This window comes from Trichechus manatus, unplaced genomic scaffold, assembly GCF_000243295.1.
Source record: "Trichechus manatus latirostris isolate Lorelei unplaced genomic scaffold, TriManLat1.0 scaffold00122, whole genome shotgun sequence".
NCBI classification, from domain to species: domain Eukaryota; kingdom Metazoa; phylum Chordata; class Mammalia; order Sirenia; family Trichechidae; genus Trichechus; species Trichechus manatus.
The window spans coordinates 881,753-895,712 of NW_004444058.1; the positions used below are offsets into that span (position 1 = coordinate 881,753).

A 13,960-nucleotide genomic window follows, 5' to 3' on the forward strand; every position below is an offset into this window, starting at 1 on the left:
CAGAAAGATGTTTACCTGTGTATTATTGACTATGCAAAGGCATTTGACTGTGAGGAATATAACAAATTATGGATGACATTGCGAAGAATGGGAGTTCTAGAACACTTAATTGTGCTCAGAAGAACCTGTACATAGATCAAGAGGCAGTCGTTCCAATAGAACAAGGGGATACTATGTGGTTTAAAGTCAGGAAAGTTGTGCATCAGGGTTGTATCCTTTCACCATACCTATTCAATCTGTATGCTGAGCAAATGATCCAAGAAGCTGGACTCTATGAAGAAGAACGGGGCATCAGGATTGGAGGAAGACTTATTAACAGCCTACATTATGCAGATGACACAACCTTCCTTGCTGAAAGTGAAGAGGACTTGAAGCACTTACTAATGAAGATCAAAGACCACAGCCTTCAGTATGGATTACACCTCAACATAAAACAAAAATCCTCACAAATAGACCAATAAGCAACATCATGATAAATGGAGAAAAGATGGAACTTGTCAAGGATTTCATCTTACTTGGATCTATAATCAGCGCCCATGGAAACAGCAGTCAAGAATCAAAAGATGCATTGTATTGAGCAAATCTGCTGCAAAAGGCCTCTTTAAAGTGATGAAAAGCAAAGACATCACTTTGAAGACTAAGGTGCGCCTGACCTAAACCATGGTGTTTTCAATCACCTAATGCGTGCGAAAGCTGGATGATGAATAAGGAAGGCCGAAGAAGAATCGACATCTTCGAATTGTGGTGTTGGCAAAGAATATTGAATATACCATGGACTGCCAAAAGAACAAACAAATCTGTCTTGGAAGTACAGCCAGAATGCTCCTTAGAAGCAAGCATGGCAAGACTAAGTCTCACATACTTCGGACATGTTATCAGGAGGGACCAGTCCCTGGAGAAGGACATCATGCTTGGTAAAGTAGAGGGTCAGCGAAAAAGAGGAAGACCCTCAACGAGATGGATTGACACAGTGGCTGCAACAATGGGCTCAAGCATCACACCGATTGTGAGCATGGTGCAGGACCAGGCAGTGTTTTGTTCTGTAGTACGTACGGTCGCTACGAGTCAACCGATTCGATGGCACCTGACAACAACAATCTCTATGGAAGCAGACTGCCACGCCTTTCTTCCTCAGATTGCCTGGTGGATTCAAAACACCGACCTTTTGGTTAGCAGTCAAGCACTTAACAACTGCACCACCAGGGGAGCCTAGGAAACCCTATAGGGCAGTTCCACTCTGTCACTTAGGATTGCTATGAGTCAAGAGTTGACTTGACATCACTAATAATGCTGAGCCTGGGAGCACCCTTCCCTAGCTGCCTGGTACAGGGCAGGGCTGGGAAACAGGCGCTGGTGAGTAGAGCAGCCTCTAGGAGGGGCAGAAGCAGGGGCTGGCTTTGACTGCCCCCTCACCTGGCATTGGAGCCCACTGAGGCCATCTGGACAGTGCTGGCCTCATCCCAGAGGCTCTGGCCCAGCCCGTGCAGGGGGAGCTGAGGCCCACCGTGGCCTGGCTGGCTGTGCTTGGTTACGTTTTCTTCAGCCTCCATAAGGCAGGTATTAAGCCCTCTGTTTTAGACATGAGGAAACTGAGGCCCAGAGCATTTAGGCAGTATGGCTGTGGCCGCACAGGGAGAGTGGAGGGGTTGAAATGCAAACCCTAGTCTATTTGACTCCACAGCCCGAGCACTGGCCATGATGCACAGAGCCTCTGTTGAACTCCTATTCATCCTTCAAAACCCGGCTCAAATATGGCCTCCTCTGAGAAGCCCTCCTCCACCTCTGGGAAGCCAGCAGCTGCATTCACTGTGCCCATCACCAGTGGCTGATGCACGGGGCTTGAAGGCAGAGGGAAAGGGGAGCAGTGGGGCAGGCTAGGCCTGTGTGGGAGGTGGTTGTGACAAGACCAGCAGAGGAGGGGAGACCGTAGTGGGAAGGGAGGGGCTGTGGTCTTGTCTTCCACAGAGTCTGTGCCAGCTCTGGAGCTGGCTCAGAAAGTGCCTCTAGGACTCCAACCAGGTGTGGCCTGAGCATGGCAGGTGCTTATCTCAGCCAGGTGTAGGTGATGGGAAGCCTTGGCTGTGATTCTCCCTGCGGGGCAGGGCATCTCTGGCAGTGAAACGTGAACACGGAGCTGCGTGGGCTGGTCGGCAGCGTGTGAGCTATCAGCCCAGGGGATGCAGCTTCAGCTCTACCACGCTCAGGCCAGCCCTGCCTGCCAGGCGGCTCTGTCACCTGGCTGCAGAGAGACTGGGGACTTGCTGAGGCTTTTGGCTGCCTGGGAGGCCACTCAGCGAACTTGGGCCAGCGTGAGGGCCAGTGCCTCTTGGCTAGAGCCATACGGTGGCCGGATGTGTATAAATAGCGGGCTTGGTCTGGGGTGTGATGATGCTAGTTCTCCAGAATTTTCACTCAGGCCCAGGCCCTGGAGCTGTTTGGCTTCTAGCCTTTTCTTTCTCTAGCTCCTGCCCCATGGCCTGGGAGGGAATAAATATTTACGGCGGAAGGGCCCAAACGCTCCGCCCACCACGCATTGTTACACTGCCGGCTGCACCCTGGGCAAGCAGTTTCATGTCCTGCCAAGGGGAGATCTTCCAGGCTCTGGGGGATGGGGCACGCTGTATGCCCGCGTGCATGCATACACACTTCCGGGAAGCCGGCGGGTCCCGGGTTCCTGGTGTGTTTGTGGGCTGTGTCCCTACCCTCTGGAGCACAGCCCAGTGAGCCACAAGAGGACGTCTGTCCCCTGGAGACACTGCCCAGGCCTCCTGGGCTACCAGGGCTCGAGGGTCCTTGACCCAACGGCTGCTGGCCGGGGCTGGTCCCAGGGGTTTCGGTCCTCCCCCGCACACACCTGCACAAGCTGTCCTGTCACTGTGAATGCCAGGACCACACAGCTCCTGGAACCTGGGGGTGAGTGTCACTTTTGTGAAGGGAGGTGGTTTGGGAAGGAGAGCGGGGGTCAGGGTGGCCCTCCAGGGAGGCCAGGTGGTGGCAGCTTCTTCTGCCGGCATACCCACTCCCTCGAGCAGCAGAAAGGAGTTCCCTGGAGGGCTGGAGACCCAGCCCAAATGTAGCCCGGAGGGAGAGGCAGGGGCTTAGGGGCCCTGGGATGGAGGTGATGATGGGCTGAGGGCAGCCAGCTCAGGGGCAGGCAGGAGTCCCCAGGACAGTCTCAATGTCCACCTGGAATGGTCTCACCTCCTCCCAGGGTCTCGCTGTCCTCCCAAGACAGTCTCCCTGTCTGCCCAATGTCCCTCCCATGCATGGAGTGGGTGGACCAGTATCTGTTGTTGGAACTGGCACCTTCCCCAGCACTGTAGCCAGTGCTGGGAACCCAGGGGCGCCTCAGGTCCTCTGGGCCATTCCACAACCGTCCTTGGCTCCCAGGCTGGGTGGTGGACACCAGGGTGCTTCGGGTCTGACCCCCGACCTTTGAGGCCTGGCCTGGTGATGAGAGCCAGGTGTGGGGCAGGTGCACCTGTGGACCCCGGCATGGAGCTGGGACTACTGTGCGGGATGGTGGGCCAGGCAGAGGGAGTGGGAGACCCAGTACCAGGGCCACCGTCCTGGCCTCCTTCCTCCTGTGTGGCCTGGCCAGCTACCCCTGCTTCACCTGGCACTGGGCTGTGAGTCAGGGACAGGGCAGGGGTCAGCCTTGTGGCCTCACACCCTAAAACCCCTTTCTCCCCTCTTTTCTAGGACCTACTACTACACAGCCTACAGGCAGGTGTACACCACTGAGGCCCGGACACTGCTCAGGTGCTGTCCCGGGTGGACCCAGCGGCCCGGCGACAGGGGCTGTCTCTCCCGTGAGTGCCCCTCGTCCACGGCACGGCCGACTCGCATTCCTGACAGACCCTATAAATCTGGGCCTTGGAGGTCTATGCCTAATGGAGAATGTCCTCCCAGTGCTGGCCAAGTGCATCGTGCCATCTTCGCTTTCTGGGACTTCCAGGCCCATGAACTCCATCCTCTGTTTGCCAAAGCTGTCACATGGCATCACAGAGGGAGTGGTGAAGTGCCCTGGGCTGATGCTGCAGAGAGAACTGGGCGGGGGTTGTGGGGAGGTGGTCAGTCTGCATCGCTGCTCTGAGCCAGCTCGGCCTGGGTGGGGCCCGTCCACAGTGCCCGAGTGCCTGGCAGGGGAGGCTCTGGACACAGGCCTTGTCAGTGTCAGGACTTGGGTGCCTCCTGGCTCCGGGCCCTTATGACTTCGTGGGGCCGCTTGGCGCCGGCCATGCCATGCCCCCTCCCCAGCTCTCCAGGCTCTTTTGCCAGGACAGCTGGGGTGGGGAGCCAGCTGGACTGTGCTCCCCTGTGGTAGGCTGGGACTAGGCCAGGTGCCCTTGGATCTCTGTGGGCTCAAGAGAATGGCTGTTGTCCTTTCCACCCCTTGTTGCTGGCAGCCTGGGCCGATGGGCTGTCTGTCCCCAGTCTCTGCTTCTGTGGGATGGGGCCCAGTGAGGGTCCCTGGTATGATGCAGCAGTGAGGGGTGGTGCCACTGACTCTACACAGTGCACGGGAACCTGGGCCGCGTGCCTTCCTGTTTCTGCAGCAGCCCGGGCAGGTGCTGCTGCCTCTTTGCAGACAAGGAGACCAAGGCACAGAAAGGCTGCATAATTATAGGTGGGGCTAGGACTGGGGCCAGGTGTCTGAGCCTAGCAGGCAGCTGGGGACAAGTGGGCTTGCAGGTGAATGGGGAGAGGTGGGCTGGCAGGTGAGCGTGGACAAATGGACTGGCAAGTGAGTAAGGACAGGTTGGTAGGTGAATGTGGGGACAGGCAGGCCTGCAGGTGAGTGTGGAGACAGATGGGCTGGCAGGATAAGGGGGACAGGTGGGCTACTAGGTGAGTGTGGGGACAGGTGGACCTGTGGGAGAATGTAGAGCAGGTGGGTCTGCAGGTGAGTGGGGACAGGTGAATCTGAGGTGAGTGGGGACAGGTGGCTGGCAGGTGTGTGGGGGCAGGTGGCTGGCAGGTGAATGGGACAGATGGGCTGGCAGGTAAGTGGGGACAGATGGGCTGGCAGGTGAGTGGGACAGATGGGCTGGCAGGTGAGCGGGGACAGATGGGCCTGTAGGTGAGTGGGGACAGATGGGCCAGCAGGTGAGCGGGGACAGATGGGCTGGCGGGCAAGCGGGAAGAGATGGGCTGGTAGGTGAGTGGGACAGATGGGCTGGCAGGCGAGCGGGAACAGATGGGCTGGCAGGAGAGTGGGACAGATGGGCTGGCAGGCGAGTGGGACAGATGGGCTGGCAGCTGAGTGGGAACAGATGGGCTGGCAAGTGAGCGGGGACAGATGGGCTGGCAGGCAAGTGGGAACAGATGGGCTGGTAGATGAGTGGGACAGATGGGCTGGCAGGTGAGTGGGACAGATGGGCTGGCAGGTGAGTGGGGACAAATGGGCTAGCAGGTGAAGCTGACTGTGTAAGAGGAGTCGGTGTTCCTCCTCAGAAGAGTCAGCCCAGAGATTGAGGGACCTCGTCCCATGGGCCAGGCCACCTGAGATGGTGACGTGGCATTTCTGTGTCATGAGGTAGGGGCTGGCAGTGCCACAGGGGGCTGACCACGAGGGGCCCGAGCACTGGCTTCCGGGCCTGCATCCTCACCTTTCCTCTCCACACAGGAATGAGGGCTGCTGGCCAGGGCTGCGACGTGGCCTTACGTGAACTCATTGGGAAGAAGGGAAAGAGAAGGGACAGGCAATGTTTTTCCAGCGGAGGAAGTGGGTGATTCTCTCTGGAAGGGAGGGAGAGGAAAGGGAGAAGAAAGCTCCGGGCCCCACCGCCTGGCCGGGTGACAGGGGCAAGGAACAGGTGCTGGGTCATGGCCAGCAGGCCCCCCCCACAGCCACAGATCATGCAACCGATGCATCCCCTCCTCCCTGCTCTGGTGTCTGGGGGAATAAAGAGGTAGTGTTTCGTTGTAGGGAGGTATGGGGTGCAGGCAGGGCAGCATCAAAGTGGAGATCTTCCCCTGTGGGCTTCCATTCCTAGGGGAAGGTCCCTCGGGCCTCCCAAAGGGGGAATCTTATAACTTGGCAAAACAATAACAGAGCTTTGAGGGGGCTGGGGGGGAAAGGATGGAAGTGGGATAATGGCCTGCAGCTCAGGGGTTCGCTGGGTCGAGGCAGTGACTTTTCATGCTCAGGAAGGGACAGTGAATGCTCAACCACATGGGCCATGGGGGCCAGCTCTTTGGGGTGGGGAGGGTGTGTGCACCCCTCGGGGCTGGGGGAGGGGCCAGGGTGGTGCAGGTGGAGCTTTTGCAGGTAACTAGTCCCGTGCATGGCAGCGTTCCCATTGCCACTGCCCCTCCACCCACCTGACCTGGGGTTTGGGGGCAAGTCTACTAGGGGCTGGCAATGGCTGCCCAGCGGGAAGAGCCTAAACCAGCTCCAGAATGGGGCAGAATCAGCCACCAGAGCATCTCAGTAGGAGGAGGTCACCTGATGGGGGGAGGGAAGAGCCTGCCTGCTGGGACCCACCCCAGGCAACCTTGGCCTCCAGAGGTGGAAGAGCTGGGCTTGGGACAGCTAGGGGTGATGGGGACATGCTGGGCAGGGTCATGGCCCTGGGACTCAGGTTGTCACATCCTCTGTTACACGCAGTGCAGGACCCCCGCATGTTCCCCAGACTTGAAATGGGGCTCCCATGTATACCCCAAACTTGAGGCACGACCCCACATGCATCATGAATTTAAAGAGGGACCCCCCATGCATTCTGAACCTGCAGTGGGACCCCCACGTGCACCCTGGATTTGAGGCAAGATCCCCATGTGTGTCCTGAACTTGGGGCAGCACTTCCACGTGCACCCTGGATTTAAGGCAGGACCCCTACGTGTGTCCTGAACTTCATTCAGGACCCCACGTGCATCCTGAACTTGAAGCTCTGGCTTTTTTAGTTGTTTGTTTAGAAAAGTTCATTTTTAGTCCAGGGTTTACTTGTTTATGAGTTTTACTTTTATTTGTTGTAATGAGCCCAGAAAAGTCCTGTGATCTGGCTTCTCCGGAAACTCACTTATTTGCTTTCATTGTCTGGGTTGCAGTGTGGGAAGTCAGCGGGTGTGGGCGTGCGTTGGGTGGAAGTGGGTTTACTTGGGCCCAGAGGGGTGCCAAGAGGTTCCATGGTAACCATGTATTCATCTGTTCATCCATCCATCCATCCATCCATCGTCCATCTGTCCATCCGTCCATCTGTCCATCATCCATCCATCTGTCCATCTGCTTATCTATCATCCATCTACTCCCTCACTCACTTACTCACATTCATTTGCTCAATCATTCACTGATTCACTCATTTGTTTTTTTGTTTAGCTGCCACTAAGTGGTGGCTCTGTTGTGGGTGCTGGGGATTGGGTAGAGACCTGGCAGGGGCCATTCCTGCTCACGGGAGCACACAGTCAGCTAGCGGAGGCCACCACTAAAAGACGCTTGTCGTGTAACTGACCAGAGAGTGGTGGAGAGTGCAGGGCTGGCCTGGGGCTCTGGAAGGCCCCCCCAAGGATGCACCCTCTAGGTTGCAGGGTGAGGATGGGCAGGTGAGGGCCAGTCAGGTGGGGCTTGAGGATGGCGGGAGTGGCCTGGGAAACTGGCTGGGAGCCCTGAGTGGGAGGGAGCAGAGGAGGTTGGAGCAGAGTGAGCCAGGCGGGGTGAGGCTGAGCCAGTGGTCCCTGAGGGTGGCCAGGGGAGGTTGGCAGGCCGGGCCAGGGCTTGGACTTCCCCATGATATGAGACCATCTGGTTGGATGGTGGCACCTCTGTCAACCTTCATCCTTCCTGCCGTGAGCCGCAGCCCCTGAAGCTCTGCCCGGGGACCTGTCTGTGGGCATTCGCCTGGGTGAGGGCGTGGGGCACTGGGAGCCTGTGGGACAAGTGTCCCCTGCTGGGTCTGACATCCACACTGTCTGAGCCAAGCAGTCGAGAAAGGAAAATGTGACAGCTGTCCTAGGTTCAAATCCCCGCTGGCCACTATGAGCTATGTGGCCTTGGTAAGGTAATGCCCAAGGCCTCAGGCTCACACTCCGTGACATGGGTGTGACAATGGGTGTCTCAACTGAGAATTAAATGAGTAACTCTGTGTGGAGCCTTAATGTAGTACCAGTATACAGCAAGTGCTCAAGCAATGCTAAACCAGTTGTGTGGAGTTGACGTTGACTCAGGACAACCCGACCTCTCAGTGGCTGATTGTTTGGAAGTAGATCACTAGGCCTTTCTTCTGAGGCACCTCTGGGTGGACTCCATCTTCCAACCTTTCGGTTAGCAGCTGAGTGCGTTAACTGCACCATCCGGGGACTCCTAGCAACGCTAGGTGGTTGGGACAAAGCGTACTCAGCCACGATAGCTTTTGCTGGCATTAGTGATGGTGGTGATGGTGATGGTGCTTGGGGACCCCTCCACCACGGCATCAGTTGATCAAGGCCCCGATGGGCGGGGTGGTCAGACCGGTGGCCCCCACATCCCTCCCATCCTCTATTGTGACATTGCTGAGCCCCTGTGTGACCTGGAAATGTGGCTGCGTGGGGACAATGTTGGGGTCTGATGGCGGGCCTGGGAGTTGGCCAGTGTTTGTGTAGGAACGCAGAGATGTTTAATGCCTGTGAGAGAGAATGGCCGGAAGCTTCTAATCATGCTGCCATTTCTCCAATCTCCACCCAGCAGCACTGTGGCTGGCAAGGGACTGGGAGGAAAACATGCGGGGCCAGGCGGTGTGGCCGGTGACCAGGGCCCCGGAGCTGCGTGGCTCTGCTGACAGCGCACCCCAGCTGCAGCAGGCTTAGACCTTGTCCTTTCTGCTTGGGGAGGCTCCTTGAACCCCACTCTTAACCAGTCGGGGTGAAAAGTTTTGCCTGGACCCTCCTGATGTTTCATCTGTAGTCGCCCAGGGTCCTGGCCGAACCGTCTGCCTTGGGCTCCCCGTCATCGAAGGGAGGAACCCTGATGCACAGAGTCTGCCCTAGCCTCTGAAAGGGACACGCACAGGGGTGAGGCACTGGGAGGCCCCATTTGTGGCTGCCCCTCTGCCTCTTCTGGGTTAGGCTGGGCTTGGCCAGTGGGATGGGTCAGAGTGTCCCCGGAGGCCGCAGAGGGAGAGGCAGGGTGTGGGTTGCTGTGGGAAGCAGCACCAGCTCCCTGGGTGTGAAGTGTACACTTGGAAAGGATTCTGTGGTCCAGGAAGCATGGGGCCATCTGCGTGGAGCAGAGTTGAGGAGGCTTCATTTCTGCGGGACTTGTCAGAGCCTTTATGAGCTAATGTGCACCCTGGATTCCTGAGATGGAGTATTAGGGGTGTCTTAGTCATCAAGTGCTACTTTAACAGAAATACCACAAGTGGATGGCTTTAACAAAGAGAAATTTACTTCTTCACAGTAAAGTAGGCTAAAAGTCCATATTCAGGGTGTCAGCATCAGGGGAAGGCTTTCTCTCTCTATTGGCCTTCTCATCAATGTTCCTCCGGACTAGGAGCTTCTCCGCACAGGGACCCTGGGTCTGCGCTCTGCTCCTGGCACTGCTTTCTTGGTGATATGAGGTCCTGCTGTCTCTCTGCTAGCTTCTCTCTTGTATCTCAAGAGATTGCCTCAAGACACAATCCAATCGTGTAGATTGAGTCCTGCCTCACTAATACAACTGCCGCGCATCCTCCCTCATTAACATCATAGAGGCAGGATTTACAGCACATGGGAAAATCACACAATGCCGGGAATCATGCCCCAGCCAAACCGATACACGTATTTCATTATTATTATTATTTTATTGTACTTTAGATGAAGGTTTATAGAACAAATAGTTTCTCATTAAACAGTTAGACACATATTGTTTTATGACAATGGTTAACAACCCCAAGACATGTCGACACTGTCCCTTCTCAACCTTGGGTTCCCTATTACCAGCTTTCCTGTTCCCTCCTGCCTTCTAGTCCTTGTCCCTGGACTGTTGTGCCCCATTAGTTTCATTTTGTTTTATGGGGCTGTCTAATCTTTGGCTGAACGGTGGACCTTGGGAGAGACTTCATTACTGAGCTGAAAGGGTGTCCAGGGGCCATGCTCTCGGGGTTTCTCCAGTCTCTGTCAGGCCAGTAGGTCTGGTCTTTTTTTGTGAGTTAGAATTTTGTTCTACATTTTTCTCCAGCTCGGGACCCTCTGTTGTGATCCCTGTCAGAGTAGTCAGTGGTGGTAGCAGGGCACCATCTGGTTGTACTGGACTCAGTCTGGTGATACACACATTTTTGGGGGGACATAATTCAATCCATGACAAGGGGCTTCTAAACCAGTGGGGTTTATGGGCATCTTCAGAGAGAAAGAAGAAAGGAAAAGGATCACCACCGAGCAGTGGAGCAGTGTTCCTAGAGCAGGCATCGAGAGTTGCTGGCATGGGCAATTCACCCCGCAAACGTCTGTGGCGTCCGTTGTGCAGGAGCCATGTGTGGCTCTGGAGTACTTCGAGAACGGAAATTGGCCCCACCCATTGCATGGAGCTCAGGGCCCAGGGCTGGAGACACTCCAGAGAGGAAGGAAGGAAGAAAGCAATTACGTGTCATCTGGTGACAAGTGCTTCAAAGAACAATGACACAGTGGGGGTAGGGGACCGGGCGGTGGGGCTTGGATGGGTCCCAAAGGCCTCTCTCACCAGGTGCTGGTGGTTGGTGAAGTGAGGGGTGGGCCTGGGGGCAGGGAGCCTGGCAGGAGAAGCATGCTCAAGGCAGGGGTGCACGGGGCAGAGGTGGGTGGAGCTGTCTAGCGGGAGGCCAAATATCCTCAAAAAACTCTGTGGTCTGTGAGAGCTTCGCATCAGTAGGGGAGGGCTTCTGATGGCTGTGTCTTCTGCCCACCAACAGGGTGGGCAGAGTGGGTAGGAGCCGGGCTGCGGACTTGGCCTGCATCTGGATGCCAACAAGCCTTCTCCTTGTGTTCACAGCTGAGGCACCCCAGGGTGCAGGGCTGGCAGGCAGACAGGGCCAGGGACAGTGCAGGCCTCTCATCTCCTGGGATGTCCAGGGCCCTGCTTGGCTGCCCGGCCCAGACGGCTGCCTCCTCTGGGCCCAGCGGGGAGCAGGGTGTCGGCTGCAAGAAGGGGCCACCGTGACCCTGGGGGTCTCCCTCTGCTCCCTGCCTCTGTGCTTGCTTTTCTTTTTCCTTCCTGGATGGGGCCCACGATGCTGCGTCCCGGCCTGCACTCACTCCCTTGGATACCATGCACTGCTACAAAGGCTCAAGTGGTTTTTGGGGGGCGTGGTGTCCTACTGTAACTTCCGTTCCTCTCACTATCTATCCCCTCACATCAGGCCCTCCCGACGGTGGGGTCACATGCAGCACTCTCGCACATTCACCTGTGCCAGGGTTCACACTTGCTGGTTCACTCCCCACCCCGCCATCCCCCAGGGAGCTCAGAGTCTCTCACTCACGGACGCTAATGCACACGCGTGCACCCACTCACGTGTGTACACACTCATACGGACATTCACACACTTGTGTGTGCACTCACATATGCACACAGTCACATGTGCACTCACATATACACACGTGCTTACACATTCACACACGCACACTCACATATTTGCACACTCATGTGTGCACACACAGATGTGCTCACACATGTACACAAACGCACATGCACACTCACACACGCTCACACTGAAGGATGAAGTCCCTCCACACTCACCCCTGCCACGTGGGTTCCCTCTTCTTTTCTCCCCTAGGGACCCCCACCCCCACCCCAGCACCCAGGAGTTGCAGGCCGCATGGAGCCACGTGGAGCCGGAGCCCCTGCCCCCTGGGAGCTCACAGGACCTTTGGGCCAGGAATCCCACACGGGACAGGGTGGGGTGTGTGGGGCCAACCTTGTAGACTTTCCGTCACCCCCAGCGCTCAGGGACTACACTGTTGCTGTCTCAGATAGCACGGGGGATGTAACTGATGCCTTAGCAGAAGGGCACGGAAGGAGTGTTGTTCATTGATGTAGAACTCATTGACCATAGGTTTGGTTCCAGCCCCTGGGCTGCTTCTAGGGGTGCAGTGTTGGGGATGCTGAGCCGTCCCTGGGTGCCACGGTACAGTGGGGAGCTCAGGCAGTGAGACCGGAGATACTGCCAGTAGCCTGGTGCCTAGAGCAATCCCAAGACAGATTGCACACTGTTCAGGCCAGCTCCTTCTGGAAGGTTCCAGATGCATGGCCCCTGCCCCATCGACACCCTGGGAGCTGGATGTGGTGAGGACAAAGAAGGAGGGAGAGGCACGGGCGTGCTGCCCCATCCTTCCTGCGCTCCGGGAGTTCAGCGGCCTGGCCGTATGTGGGGGCTGGAGGGGCAGTGGGCTTTCACCGTCATCATCGGGGTACATAGTCCTCTCACCTCTCAGGACATGGTTCCCTGACTCAGGGGGCTTGTGTGTCTCCAGGCCTGGCCCTGTTCTGACGAAGGCTGGTCTGCCCACCTGTCTCCTCGAGGCCCACCTGTGCGGAAGGTGCCGCCTCAGGCGCAGGGGGCTGGGGTCCCGGAGCCTCCAGGCCCAGCATGGGGCAGCTGGACCGACTCCCCCCCTGACCCCCCCCAACACACACAGTGAGACTCTCAGTGGAGAGGAAGTTGGTGGTGGGACATTGGCCGTGCCCCAGCCCCAGAACTGCTGGACGGCCAGGGGAACCGACTCTTCTCTAGCCCTGACTGGCCTCGTGGGTGGACCCCGAGACTCTCATCCTTTCCTGTCTGTCCTCACGCAGCCCTTATCAGCAGCTTGGATGTGGCTTAGGAAACAGTGTTACCCACCTGCCAGCTTAGAACAGCTGAGATGAGACCCATTTCCCAGCTGTGTGCTCAGGGATCCCATGAAGGACCCCTCACTGTCATCCTCACCATCACCCCCGTTTCTCTGGGCTTTCACGTGCCCATCGCTGTGTGAACCCCAGTCCCCTCCATTGTGTGACGGATAGCTGTGCTCCTCCACTTCATGGGGGCAGGAGGCCAGCCTAGAGTTCACCATGTGTCTGCGTGGAGAGCGAGCACCCCAGGCCATGACTGCTTGGTGCTGGCCTCTCGCAGCTGCTGGAGCACTCACTTTGGGGCACATGGAAACTTCTGAGTCCTAGAAGTTTCCCCGGCTCCTTCACTGTGCAGCACAAGCCCCTGTGAATCCCTCGGCTGCCCGGTCCCTCTGGCTGCAGGCAGAGTCACCATTTGCCCACTTCGTCATTACTTGCAGGATTTAGGGGCCAGGGCTGGCAGGTTTGGACTGCCAGGGCATCTCCTGGGGTGCAAGCTCAGGGAGCCTGGATACAACACGGCATCCCTGCAGGCCAGGATGCCTGGCAGCCTGAGGCTGGGTGATCACGCTACGGGTCTGCTGTGCTCTGGACACGCCCCCGCTGCTTCCTGACATGGACCCTGTCCCCGCCTTTGAGGACACCTCTTTGACACTGGCCATCAGCCCTGGGGGCATTGGAGCCGACACTGGCCGTGGGAACATCACAGAGAAGCTGGGAACCCTTTGCTCTCGTCCAGCGCCATCCACAAAGCTCCCTGCCAGGCACCACTGGTTCCTGCAGTCAGCTGCTGGTGGGGGAATGCAGCCTAGCACCTGCCCGGCTGTGAGGACCCTGGACCATCAAGACCCCTTGGGTGACTCAGTGTCGGCACAGGCCCTCCACGTGTCTGGCCACAGGCAGGCCTGGCCGGCCCTCAGGAGGCCTGGACGAAGGCCCCAGCCAGGCCAAGCAAGGATTTTACTCTGTCCTCTCTTGCCTGTCTGACTCGGCACGGCATTGATCCCTGTTACATGTGAGGGCCTGAGACTCAGACTCCATCCAGAAGGTGCTGGGATTCAGAGCTGGCTGGGCCTGATTAGCACATGGCTGCAGCACCTCAGCTCCCTGGGAATGTGCATCGGGGAGCCAGGGGGAGGGGGCCGTCCTGCTCCTGGGCCCACCCCTACTGAGGACCGTTTCCAGAGTGGATGGATAAGGCACACA

The 13,960-nt window shown here is 57.4% G+C and overlaps 1 protein-coding gene across 1 annotated transcript in view; it reads left to right on the plus strand.

Moving 5' to 3' along the window:
• MEGF6 (multiple EGF like domains 6) overlaps nucleotides 1-13,960 on the plus strand; it is a 137,874-nt gene that overhangs the window by 12,383 nt on the left and 111,531 nt on the right. The window contains exon 3 of the mRNA XM_004384453.1: nucleotides 3,703-3,812. Within this exon, the coding sequence (XP_004384510.1) occupies nucleotides 3,703-3,812 (110 nt within the window). The remainder of the gene's footprint in view (nucleotides 1-3,702; nucleotides 3,813-13,960) is intronic.